The sequence below is a fragment of the Erpetoichthys calabaricus genome, chromosome 5 (genome assembly GCF_900747795.2).
Source record: "Erpetoichthys calabaricus chromosome 5, fErpCal1.3, whole genome shotgun sequence".
Taxonomy (NCBI): Eukaryota; Metazoa; Chordata; class Cladistia; order Polypteriformes; family Polypteridae; genus Erpetoichthys; species Erpetoichthys calabaricus.
Genome location: NC_041398.2, coordinates 203,129,648 through 203,143,205, shown reverse-complemented (window position 1 = coordinate 203,143,205; position 13,558 = coordinate 203,129,648). Strand labels below are relative to the sequence as shown.

The window sequence follows — 13,558 nt, the reverse complement described above, 5'->3', positions numbered from 1 at the left end:
TTTTAACTACCAAGTAGTTTAACTGAGTCAATAAAATTGTTTCACACCAAATCTCACACTAGTTAAAACATCTTGTTTACAAAACAAAAATGTAGTATAGAATTTTTTTAAAAAGTGGCCAATGGGCCAGGAGAGACTTTCATCACCTCACAGCATTAGTACCTTTATAATGTGCATGTTACTCAGTTTGTTTTCTAATGAAAGACTGAAGTCCAGATTTCTGTCATTATTACTTTCTCGTATACATAGTATAGGGAAAGTATCGTACTGGTAATCGTACAAAGATTCAATGTCGAGATTTTGATGAATCTCAGTGTTTTAGACCTCCCTGACTTTCTCGTACACAAAGTATAGGGAAGTATTGGAATCCTCCAAAAGTTCTGTTTCGGGATTTTGAGGAATCTCGACATTTTAGACCTCCCTGAATCTGAAAATACCATTTTTGGAAGTATGTCTTTGTGTCTGTCTCTCTGTGTGTGTGTATGTAAACACAATAACTTGAGTACGCCTTCAACTTAGGTCAACCAAATTTTGCATACAAGTATTAGTGCAAAATATAGATTTCTATCAACTTTTGGGTTATTGCTGTTATTCAGAAGTGGTACTTTATCTTTATTTTATAAGTAACATTTTAATATAAAATTAAAATTAATTAGGCAGAAAGTGCCCACTTTCTTTATGTGGATAATGTAGATCAGTCATTATCTAAACTGCTAAGTCCTGAACAGGGTCACATTGGTGCTGGACCCTATTCCAGCTAGCATAGGGTACAACACTGATACAAACCCTGGACAGGGTGCAAGTCCATTGCAGGGCAAACACCCACTCACACACCCCAATCACACACTACAGGCAATTTAGAATCGCCAGTTCACCTAACCTGCATGTCTTTGGACTGTGGGAAGAAACTGTATCACCTGGAGGGAGCCCACGCAGACATGGGGAGAATATGAAAACTCCATGCAGGGAGGACCTGGGACACGAGGCAGCAGCACACCCCCTGTGCCACCACGCTGCCCTTATAATGTAAATCTATATCTTAAATGATCTGTAATAAAAGATAATACCATTTTGTTGTTATCTTTTTAACAGCTTTTTAAATATTTTCTAAATATTCTTTATTTTCCAAAAGGTGTGGACATCAAGACTCTGACTGCCACATCTCGGCCATATAATTTACTCTTATCTAAAGTAACTTTTAATATAGCGCCTATTGTTTTTATTATATATTTTAAATGTAATTTTACTAAAAAATAAGGGCAAATTAATTTTGCTATTAAGATGGATTTTCTGTTGCTTATTCAAGCATACTACAATAAAAATAATAATTACATTTGTTTCTTAAAAGCAAATATTATAAACACTGTTTTTGAAACCTTTTTTTAAGTGATACAGTATACCCATTTAAAAACTGTTTTTTTTCTAGTAAATGAAGCAGATGTACAATGCTTAACAGTATATTAATTATAGTGAACAATTCACCATGTATTTAATGGAGTTGGCGGTTAATGGGTGAAATCATTCATCTCCCCAAATAACTATACTCCAAATCTGCCTTCCTAAACCTCTTGAAAAAAAAGATAGCCCTCTAAATCTTTATCGCTTTCCAGGACAATCAGATTTGAGAAAGAAAATCAATGTTGCAAGATTGCATACTGTCACCCCCCTCTATTTTGACATTGACAGGTAATTAGATGACCTTACTTTATCAGAATGACTTGCTGCATAAGATGCTCCTTAGAAAATTAACCTCAAGATGATGAAAAGACTTCAAGATGCAGGCACAGTATCTCTTTTGCAAGATGGCATTTTTTGTTTTATCTGATAATTGCCTTTGGTACTTGTGATATCTGCTGAAGATCTTGCAAATAAGAAAGTCACTAGTGTCTTAGAATATTGTAAACATTGCAGCTTAACATTAAACAGGCAGGTTAGATGGCATGATCTATAGTTTAGTATTTATTTGAAAAAAGTGGATGTGAAACTTATTGTATACCAATAAAGAAACAACATTAAAAGTCTTAAAATATTTAACTATTGAACATTTCTATGTGGATTTGGACTCTAATTGTTGTTGACATTTGGTAATGAACTTCTTTCTGCCTTCCTACCCAGAAGGCATCTCTTTTCCGTCCTGGTGTTTTAGAACTGGCCTTTTTAGGACAAAAGGCCTTTTTTTGTCCTGGTGTTGCTTGTTTTAGAAATTCCCATACTAGTGATTCTCTGTTTCAAAACAATCACAAAAACATGTTTATAATTAAATCGACTGTTGCACGGCCCCATAAATTTAAAAAAATGTATTTCTGCAATATATAAACTTGCTTTTAGCAAAATTAGATGTTATATTTAATTATATTCCAACTGTTAGTTAGCAGACCATTTACAACAACATTTATTTATATAGCACATTTTCATACAAAAAAGCAGCTCAAAGTGCTTTACATAATGAAGGAAAGAAAATGAAAATACAAAGTAAGAAATTAAAATAAGACAACATCAGTTAACATACTGTGCATCCGGAAAGTATTCACAGCGCATCACTTTTTCCACCTTTTGTTATGTTACAGCCTTATTCCAAAATGGATTAAATTCATTTTTTCCCTCAGAATTCTACACACAACACCCCATAATGACAACATGAAAAAAGTTTACTTGAGGTTTTTGCAAATTTATTAAAAATAAAAAAACTGAGAAATCCCATGTACATAAGTATTCACAGCCTTTGCTCAATACTTTGTCGATGCACCTTTGGGAGCAATTACAGCCTCAAGTCTTTTTGAATATGATGCCACAAGCTTGGCACACCTATCCTTGGCCAGTTTCGCCCATTCCTCTTTGCAGCACCTCTCAAGCTCCATCAGGTTGGATGGGAAGCGTCGGTGCACAGCCATTTTAAGATCTCTCCAGAGATGTTCAATCGGATTCAAGTCTGGGCTCTGGCTGGGCCACTCAAGGACATTTACAGAGTTGTCCTGAAGCCACTCCTTTGATATCTTGGCTGTGTGCTTAGGGTCGTTGTCCTGCTGAAAGATGAACTGTCGCCCCAGTCTGAGGTCAAGAGCGCTCTGGAGCAGGTTTTCATCCAAGATGTCTCTGTACATTGCTGCAGTCATCTTTCCCTTTATCCTGACTAGTCTCCCAGTTCCTGCCGCTGAAAAACATTCCCACAGCATGATGCTGCCACCACCATGCTTCACTGTAGGGATGGTATTGGCCTGGTGATGAGCGGTGCCTGGTTTCCTCCAAACGTGATGCCTGGCATTCACACCAAAGAGTTCAATCTTTCTCTCATCTTTCTCATGGTCTGAGAGTCCTTCAGGTGCCTTTTGGCAAACTCCAGGCAGGCTGCCATGTGCCTTTTACTAAGGAGTGGCTCCCGTCTGGCCACTCTACCATACAGGCCTGATTGGTGGAGTGCTGCAGAGATGGTTGTCCTTCTGGAAGGTTCTCCTCTTTCCACAGAGGACCTCTGGAGCTCTGACAGAGTGACCATCGGGTTCTTGGTCACCTCCCTGACTAAGGCCCTTCTCCCCCGATCGCTCAGTTTAGATGGCCGGCAAGCTCTAGGAAGAGTCCTGGTGGTTTCAAACTTCTTCACTTACGGATGATGGAGGCCACTGTGCTCATTGGGACCTTCAAAGTAGCAGAAATTTTTCTGTAACCTTCCCCAGATTTGTGCCTTGAGACAATCCTGTCTTGGAGGTCTACAGACAATTCCTTTGACTTCATGCTTGGTTTGTGCTCTGACATGAACTGTCAACTGTGGGACCTTATATAGACAGGTGTGTGCTTTTCCAAATCATGTCCAATCAACTAAATTTACCACAGGTGGACTCCAATGAAGCTGCAGAAACATCTCAAGGATGATCAGGGGAAACAGGATGCACCTGAGCTCAATTTTGAGCTTCATGGCAAAGGCTGTGAATACTTATGTACATGTGCTTTCTCAGTTTTTTTTTATTTTTAATACATTTGCAAAAATCTCAAGTAAACTTTTTTCACGTTGTCATTATGGGGTGTTGTGTGTAGAATTCTGAGGAAAAAAATGAATTTAATCCATTCTGGAATAAGGCTGTAACATAACAAGATGTGGAAAAAGTGATGCGCTGTGAATACTTTCCAGATGCACTGTAGAATAAGAGTAAGGTCCAATGGCCAGGATGGACAGAAAAAAAAAAAAAAAAAACTCCAGACGGCTGGAGAAAAAAATAAAATCTGCAGGGGTTCCAGGCCACAAGACCGCCCAGTCCCCCCTGGGCATTCTACCTAACAAAAATGAAATAGTCCTCTTTGTACTTAGGGTTTTCACGGAAGGACTTGATGATGATGGTCATGCAGACTTCTGGCTTTTAATCCATCAATGTTGGAACATCACAGTGCTTTGAGTAGATGGTGGTGGCACAAGCCGCCACCACAAAGAAACCGGAAAAAGAAACAGAAGAGAGAGTAGGGGTTAGTACGGATTTTAGAGCCACCATGAATAGTTATTATAATGAATTGGATATACAGAGTATCAGGATTTAAATTACAGTGAAGTTATGAGAAGGCCATGTTAAAATAATGTGTTTTTAGCAGTTTTTTAAAATGCTCCACTGTATTAGCCTGGCAAACTTCTATTGGCAGGCTATTCCAGATTTTAGGTGCATAACAGCAGAAGGCCGCCTCACCACTTCTTTTAAGTTTTGCTCTTGGAATTCTAAAGAGACACTCATTTGAGGATCTAAGGTTACGATTTGGAATATAAGATGTCAGACATTCCGATATATAAGATGGGGCGAGATTATTTAAGACTTTATAAACCATAAGCAGAATTTTAAAGTCAATTCTGAATGACACAGGTAACCAGTGTAGTGACATCAAAACGGGAGAAACGTGCTCGGATTTTTCTTTTCCTAGTTAGGATTCTAGCAGCTGCATTCTGCAGTGTCAGAGATTTGGACTGAAATGGGAGACGTCACTCATACACTTGAACACTTGGATGCTTGGTTCCAGGCTCACTCCCTCCAGTCCAGCTACACATTACATTGGGTGTGTTTTTTTGGTGTATGTTCATAATAAAAAGCATTTTAATTTTGATATTGATCTATCTATTTATCTAATACTAAAGAAATGCATGGGGTCAGCTTTTCAATGTAAATACCTTTTGTACCCTAATATTACTGCTTTAGAAATCACAACTTTCTGCATCTTTAGAATGTGCGTGCTGAAATATGACTGAAGGTCAAATGAGCAGACCATGTCACTTTATCTCATTTTAGATGTCATATAAGTGATACTATAAACTGTCTATTAAAGCATCTATTACCAGACACTTTGAATATTATCTTCTTCCTCCCCAAGCATTTTAACAAAATAAATTAAAAATTTCGTTCTAAAAAGTATGTGCTGAAATTGTCTGTTGTTCTGTGGTTTTAGCTCCTCTTAAATATTTTTCTTTTTTGGTAATGATTGTCATTACAAATCTTGAATAAATTAATTGTCTAATGTTGTTTTTAGAGAGAAGTAATTGAGATTTGAATTAAAAAAAACAGTAACAGTGTTATGCCCCTGACCATATTAAATAATATGAAGACAATTGACAATGTGAAAATGTACCCATCTGGAATTCACACATTCTCCTCCTGTCTACCTAGAATTATTTGAAATCCTAATATTTACTCACTATACCACAGTGAGATATATTTTAGGTTAATTTACATTTACATATACATTTATATGCTTGGAAGACGCTTTTATCCAAAGTGACTTGCAAAAGATGTAAACATAATCAAGTAACATTAGGCGATGGCCTGTTTGTTCAGCAAGTGTAGTAGAACGGATAACAAAAAGTTGATTGCCACAATTAATAACTAAAAAATATACAATCATGGATTACAATCAATAAAGCAATTAAACTTAGTTTAACAACAAATTAACCAACAATAATAAACATCACATAGCAAATGTTTTGTTCTGTCAATTAGACAGATATTCACAGAACAGATGGGTTTTCAGTTGCTTCTTGAATACAATGAGGGAGTCCCCAGTATGGATGGAGGTGGGCAGCTCGTTCCACCAATTAGGAATTATACAGGAAAAGAGTCTGGGTTAAGACTTGATACCACGCAGGGGTGGCATCACCAGACGCTCTTCCTTGGTAGACCTGAGTAGGCGAAAAGGAGTATGGGGCTTCACCAGTGTCTCCATATACGCAGGTGCTGACCCAATGACTACTCTGTAGACAAGTATCAGGAATTTGAAATAATGTGTGCTGCTACAGGGAGCCAATGTAGTGACCTGAAGAGAGGAGTGACGTGCCCATCTTAATTGATTAAATTACAAGCATTCTGGACTATCTGCAGTGGTTTGATAGCACACCTGCCAGAAGTGAGTTGCAGTAATCCACTTGCAATAAGACCAAAGCCTGGACCAGATGTTGTGCTCCATAAGGTCTGATCTTGAAGAACTTGCACAGTATGAATCTGCATGAACGAGAAACATTAGAAATGTGGTCAAGAAAAGATAGCTGCTAATTAATCAGCACTCCAAGGCTGCATACTGACTTGGCAGGTGTTAGTGACAGTAGCTAAGCTGTACAAAGATGGGGAGTTGAATAGGCTTGCTGGCCGGAATCACAAGAAGCTCGGTTTTTGCCATCTTGAGCTGTACAAATATCAGTAAGACATGCAGAGACTCTAGCTGAAACCGTATTGTCCTCCAGAGAGAACAACAGGTACAGCTGTGTATCATCCACATAGCACTGATAAAATAGATTATGAGATTGGATGATGAAGCCCAGGGAGGTGGTGTACAGAGATAAAGGTAGAGGACCCAGCACCGATCCTTGGGATACACCTGTGCCTGACTGGTGTGCTTTTGACAACTCACCTCATCAGGACACACTGTAGGATCTGCCCAAGATGTAGGACTCAGAGCATCTGAGAGCAGTCCCAATGATGCCAAGGTCAGAGAGGGTGGCAAGGCTGTCATGGTTGACCATGTCGAAGGCAGAGGAGAGATCTAGCAGGACCGATGCAAGTTAGTAGCTCTAGCAAGTTATAGGTGGTTAACGACAATTAGTAGAGTGTCTCATTCGAGTGGTTCCTCTTGAAGCTGGACTGGTTGATATTGAGCAATTGATTCAGTACAAGGAAGAAAGAGATGTGGTTATAAACAGCACATTCAAGTGTTTTGGAAAGGAAAGGAGAGAGGAGATGTTAGGGAATAAGGTCAAGTGGACAAATAATGGAGTGACTGAAGTGGAGATTGGAAACATCAGTGGCAGTGAGTGGATAGAATATGGAGAAACTTGGGTGATGGTTGGAAGAAAGCACAATGTGTGGCAGCAAGGGTGATCACTGACTGCTGATAGCAGCCACCCTATCCTGAAAAGAGGTGGCTAAGTCATCAGCAGGCAAGGAGGTTGGGGGGGAAATAGTAAAATAGAGGTAAAACATTTTATGATATTACAGAAGCCAATAGTGACCAATGCTGCAGAATGGCAAACAATGAGATAAATGTTAGTGAAAAAGAAAAACAATCACATGTTACTTGAGTTGTATAATCCACATGTCAGTTATCCAGTTCTATACACAAAACGTGCAAAACACATGTTTTTGGCTATAATATTGTTAAAAAGATCATTTCAGACTGACTACTCAGTGCACATCATAAATAGGAAACTAAAGCCTCATGGGGTCAAGTTTTGAATTTAAGACCTGATTCTTCTCTTCATTCATTGGTCAAGAGTGCTGTCATCATTTTAAAAAGTGATTCCCGTGAGGCTTTAATGTCCTATTTATGATGTGTGCTGATCATCACAAAAGTATATACTCTATTTAATGATATTTTTGCAAAAAAACATGCGTTTTGAATGTTTTGTACATTCGACCAGATGACTGACATGTAGATTATGTGGCACAAGTAATGTGAGATTTTTGTTTTGTTTTTCACATCATTTGCTGTTGTACAGCACTGGTCACTTTTGTCTTTTTTTGTATCATAAACGTTTTCCTCTTCATTCTGCATTAAAACCTGAGATTTAATTTCTTTCATCACTACAAAGCACATAGGGTAAATAACATATAAAAAACATTACTTTTGGATGGCGTATTCTTTTAAAATGAATGTGCTCTAAGCATTTTTAAAATCTTTAAGTAAAGGGCTAGGTAAACATATTACTGTACATTAACTTCATTGGTGTTATAGTGGTAAACTTTCTCAGTTTACTATACAGCATATATAACAAGTGTCATTAAAATTTTAATCAATTATTTATCCTTTGCTTTATTCATTCTTTTTCCAATTCTATTTATTCTAAGATGAAACTGAAGCCTGTATTGTGCAACATAGTCTAGCATTACTTTAGAAGAAACCAATATGATGCTTGGTCTTTCAGGAGAAGCTGGTATGGCCATTAAGTTTGAAGATCACAACTTTTTCCAAGAAGTAGTTGTCATTTGCTGCGGTGGGTTGGCACCCTGCCCGGGACTGGTTCCTGCCTTGTGCGCTGTGTTGGCTGGGATTGGCTCCAGCAGACCCCCGTGACCCTGTGTTCGGATTCAGCGGGTTGGAAAATGGATGGATGGATAGTTGTCATTTGTACTATAATAAAAGTGTTTACTTTTCCTGTTTAATTCATTATTGAGCACTGAGTGATTAAAACCTAAAGAAGTATATTCCTTTACATTTTTTAAAGTCATATATACTGTACATTCTCGGATCTAGTTGTTGGGGAGGGACCTAGAGGTGGTTTTTGAAAGCATCATTCTAGATTCTGGGTTCTTCTGATGATGATTGTATAAAGAAATTAACTATGCCTGGATTAAATATAAATTGTAACCTATCAAACACCCTCAAAAGAATATGTTACTGGCTCCTCTTCAACTGTGTCCAGTTGTCTGGGTGTGGAGAAATGCTCCAGAAGTCTGATGGGTCACTTAATTCCAGCAAGAAAGCCCTTGAATATTAGCCATTGTGATAAAACAGTCAGTGACTAAATGAGTGAATGAGCAACAATCAGTAGGGCGTGGTGTGAGCTTTGTTTTAACATCTTATTTAAATATTATTTACAACAATGAGTTAAATTAATGCTCCTTCTTCCCCCTCTTATCTCTGCAATTAGAATATTCTCACAAGTTCTTGGTTATTTTAAAGATCTTGTGCTTGATTTTGTTTTGAAATTTGTGCTCTGAATGTTGAAGGGGGACTTGTCTCAGAGGTCATAATGTGTCTAATATTCCTGTCATGACCTAAAATACTTTTGTATACTCTATATGACCAAACATATGTGGACACCACTCCAAAATGATCAGTTCAGTTTAGGTGTTTCAGCTACACCCACTGTTAACAGGTGAATAAAATCAAGCACAAAGCTATGCAGTCTCCACTGATAAACATTCACACATTTGCAATGCCTACAGGAGGCAGCATGTACATTGTGAGTCATCCACTTCCTTATAAAAATCTTATTACAAAACATGTGCCAGAACAATGAAGGTCAGAACTTGTGCATCATACATAAATCTTTTGAAGTGAGATGTAACTGATAGGTTGAACTCACATACAGTAGCTCAGCAGGCATTGAGGTCATTGAGTGATAAAAGGAATGGGGGAAACGTGCTAAAACCTCCGAGTGTTTGGCTGTAACAATATCAGAAGGGGTCGAAATCTTTCAGTGTACAGCTCTAAAACAGTGCATCCATTACAGAAAATGCATAGACTCCTTAGAAATAACAATAAGCACTAACTATGCTCAGTCCCCTAAATAAAATTATATATTGCTTGGTACTTGTTTAATGTATAAGTAAGGGGAATATTGATTATCTGAATTATTTTCCAAAAAGTATTTTATCACTGCTGGTAATCTTTTCTGAGAACTAAAGAGAGGTTGATGTTCAAAAGCTTTCTTGAGCCTGTAGTAAGTTCAGAAGTATGGCCACAACTTGGACCCACACTGGGCAGAATGGAAGCAAGGCAGTGTATTATAGTGCAGCTGGAACAGGCTTATGGAGGTCCAGTGAAAGAAAAAGGATTCTGCCTAACTGTTTTGTATGGTTTTATTTTTCTCCCCTGTGATTTAATTTTGTCAACAACGGATTTGCATTTTAAATTGTCTTAATTTGTGTGCTCAAAAAATAAAAGTCGAATGTGATTTAATTTAAATTGATATCTTGTATCACTTTATGTTACTTATTTTAAGAAAAGTCAGGAACATTCAAGACAATTTTTGAAAGTAATTCTAACTTGTCATGCTGCTATGATTAGAAGATTAGAAAATTAAACAGATTCCTTTGCTCTCTTTTCAGGACCATCTTCAGTGATCAGCAATGACGATGACTCAGCCAGTCCTTTACATCATGTGTCCAATGGAAGCAATACCCCCTCTTCCTCAGAAATGGGCCCTGATGCTGTCATCATTGGAATGACTAAGATTCCAGTCATTGAAAACCCACAATATTTCAGAAGCACTAGCAGTCTATTGAAGTCTGACACTTGTGAGTAAATATTTTAAATAAATTATATAGCTAGATGCTGGACTCCAGCCGCAATGCATCATTTCAAAAATGTGCTAGCTACTGGCAAAGCTGACTTGCTCAAGTACATAGGGTTGTACATTTACGTTTCTCTCAGATAGCATAAATATTTTACCTTCATCACAAAAATGATTATATAATGTCAGATCAGTTAAAAGATATGTCAGTATTTTCCATTCATCTTGTTTTTAGTCTGATTTCATTAATTAAATTGGTGAGACAGATAGATAGATAGATAGATAGATAGATAGATAGATAGATAGATAGATAGATAATACATTTTATTTATATAGCGCCTTTCCCATGCTCAAGGCACTTAGAGAATATAAGAAAGAATGGCAGGGTATACAGTATATAGCGTTGTACAAACCAGATAAATAAATAAAGAAGATTACGACAGTGAATTCAGAGAAAAAGCCTAACAGACAACATAATTGATGGTCTAGCACACACACATACAGGTTACATGAGCATCTTGACAGAGAGGTAAACTGAGAGAAGGGTAATAAAGTCAAGTAGAGCTATTAGATAGATAGATAGATAGATAGATAGATAGATAGATAGATAGATAGATAGATAGATAGATAGATAGATAGTGTGGCGGACGGCTGGGGTTCTTGCCTGGCCGGGACGCCCATGTTATGGAAGGACCGAGGAAGAGGAAAGGTTCACAGCAATACCTCCCCCAGAACACAAGAGGGCAACCCTCCTGGATTGCATCGGGGCCATGGGCTTGAAGCTTGGAAGCTCAACCCTGCTGTGGCCCATGGCCTCCACCAGGGGGTGCCTGGACAGTCTCAGAGACCTAGACTGCAGCACTTCCGCCACACCTGGAAGTGCTGCCAGACGAGGATCTGGGTGCACCTGGATCACTTCCGGGTGCCCATGCAGCACTTCCACCAAACATGGGTGTGCTGCTGGAAGAGAATCATAGTGCACCTGGAGCACTATAAAGGAGGCTGCCTCACTCCATTCTGGGAGCCAGAGTCGGGAGGTGGTGGACAAAGCTTGCATGGAGAGGAGTGGAGGCGGCAGAAAAGACAAAAAGAAAGAAAGAAAGAAAGAAAGAAAGAAAGAAAGAAAGAAAGAAAGAAAGAAAGAAAGAAAGAAAGAAAGAAAGAAAGAAAGAAAAAGAAAGAAAGAAAGAAAGAAAGAAAGAAAGAAAAGGGACTAAGCATTGTTGTGCTGTTTAATTGTGTACTGTGCTCTGAAGTGGGGAGCTGGGGAATAGAGCTGCTCCACGAGGAAATAGGCTGTGTGCTGCTTTTGGACTTGTGTCTCTGTGCATCTCTGTGTTTGGGTTTGGGGAGCTGTACGTCCCCATGGCTTTCACAATAGATACAGTAGATAGGTAAACAGATAAGGTATCTGCAAAGTATTATGTAAGTGTAAACTCATAACTGTCTTCACACTATATGTAGTGTACATTTAAATTAGCACACATCCATTCATTTTCTGTGCTTGCTTAATCCAACCTCAGGATCAAAATGGAAATGAAACATGTTAATAGTCCATTGGACACAATAATGAATACAGTCTCTCACACTGGGCCATTTTACAGACACAAATTAATCTAACAAACATCTATCTGAGAATGTGGGTAAAAATCAGAGTATCTAAAGGGTACATTAAAGGGTAGCATGCAGGCTTCACACAGACCATGACTGGACTGGTGCTTAAAACCATTTCTTAGGCGTTAACCACAACAGCGCTAACCACTCAGTCACTGCAGCACAGTATGTTGTCACAGCATATTAGAAAGAGATAATGAAGGGAAAATGAGATTCCTGTAACCGATCCTTGATGAAAGGATGAACCAAGGGGAAATTACTATACTCCTTGTCAGAAGGAGGCAACAGAGAATATAAGAACTAGCTGACTTGTTAGATATTTGTGGTATGTTAGAAAAGATAGGTAGCCTTAATGCAATCAAAACTTCCAAACCCTTTAATTGTACAGTATGATAAGACTAAGAATTATGCTGAAACTAGCATATGAAAGATTGCTCTGTGAGATTGCAGAACTATGACTTTATTGGGACTCCAGGGATTCTCCATGAGTAAACTGTTAGGACAGTGTAAATTGTAAATTGAATTCAATACAGGTTAAGAAGAACAAATTATCACCATATACATAGGCTCAAAGAGACTTAGAGAAAGAGACAGAGAGAATAGACCATCTTTGTACAAGCTCAGGCAGTGATTACGCATATCTTTGAGTAGGACCATGTTGAGGTGTTAAGTCAAGTCAAGTCAAGTTGGGGAGCATGCACTGGTACAGTGCGTTGCCACACCCACTACACGACGAAACAACTCGGGATCCCGGTTTGCAACCCCCCAGACAGACACACTGTCCAGTCCCACCCTTCCGGAAATGACCCTCTATTTGTCATAGCCAGGTGTTACGTGGGCGACCCCTTGGCCTGGTCCAGCCACTCAGGTCCCCAAAGATGAGGATCTTACGTGCTGGATCACCCTCGGGGAAACGCGCCACATGGAAATAGTGCCGTAACTGACGCTCCCTCACAATGCAGGTAATTTGCCTCATTCGGTAATCCATGAGCAACTGCTCATTCTACACAAAGTCAAGACCCCCCATGCTCTCCCAATTTGTCTACTGACTTCATAGGAAGTGTCACCAGAGACATGAATGTCACTGCCAAGGTAAGTAAACCTCTTAATAAGGTCCGCAAACAGACACATTGCTGATGGCTGTGCCCAAGAGGTCATTAAAGGCTTGGATATTGGTTTTTATCCAGGACACTCGCAAGCCCAGACACTCAGACTCCTCACTCAGTCTCTCGAGTGCCCCGATCAGAGCCTCCATTGACTCCGCGAAGATCATAGTATCATCAGCAAAGTCAAGATCTGTGAGTCTTTCTTCACCAACAGATGCCCCACAGCAGCTGGACCCCACAACCTTGCCCAACACCTAGTCCATACAAGCATTGAACAGAGTAGGAGCAAGAACATACCCCTGACGAACCCCATAATCAACTTGTAAAAAACACAGAGGTCCTGCCTCCACTGTGCACAGCACTCACA

At 39.0% G+C, this 13,558-nt stretch overlaps 1 protein-coding gene across 1 annotated transcript in view; it reads left to right on the top strand.

The window, feature by feature from the left end:
• Positions 1-13,558, top strand: part of ntrk2a (neurotrophic tyrosine kinase, receptor, type 2a) — a 243,282-nt gene that overhangs the window by 113,880 nt on the left and 115,844 nt on the right. Inside the window, exon 12 of the mRNA XM_028802412.2 lies at positions 10,287-10,475. Within this exon, the coding sequence (XP_028658245.1) occupies positions 10,287-10,475 (189 nt within the window). The remainder of the gene's footprint in view (positions 1-10,286; positions 10,476-13,558) is intronic.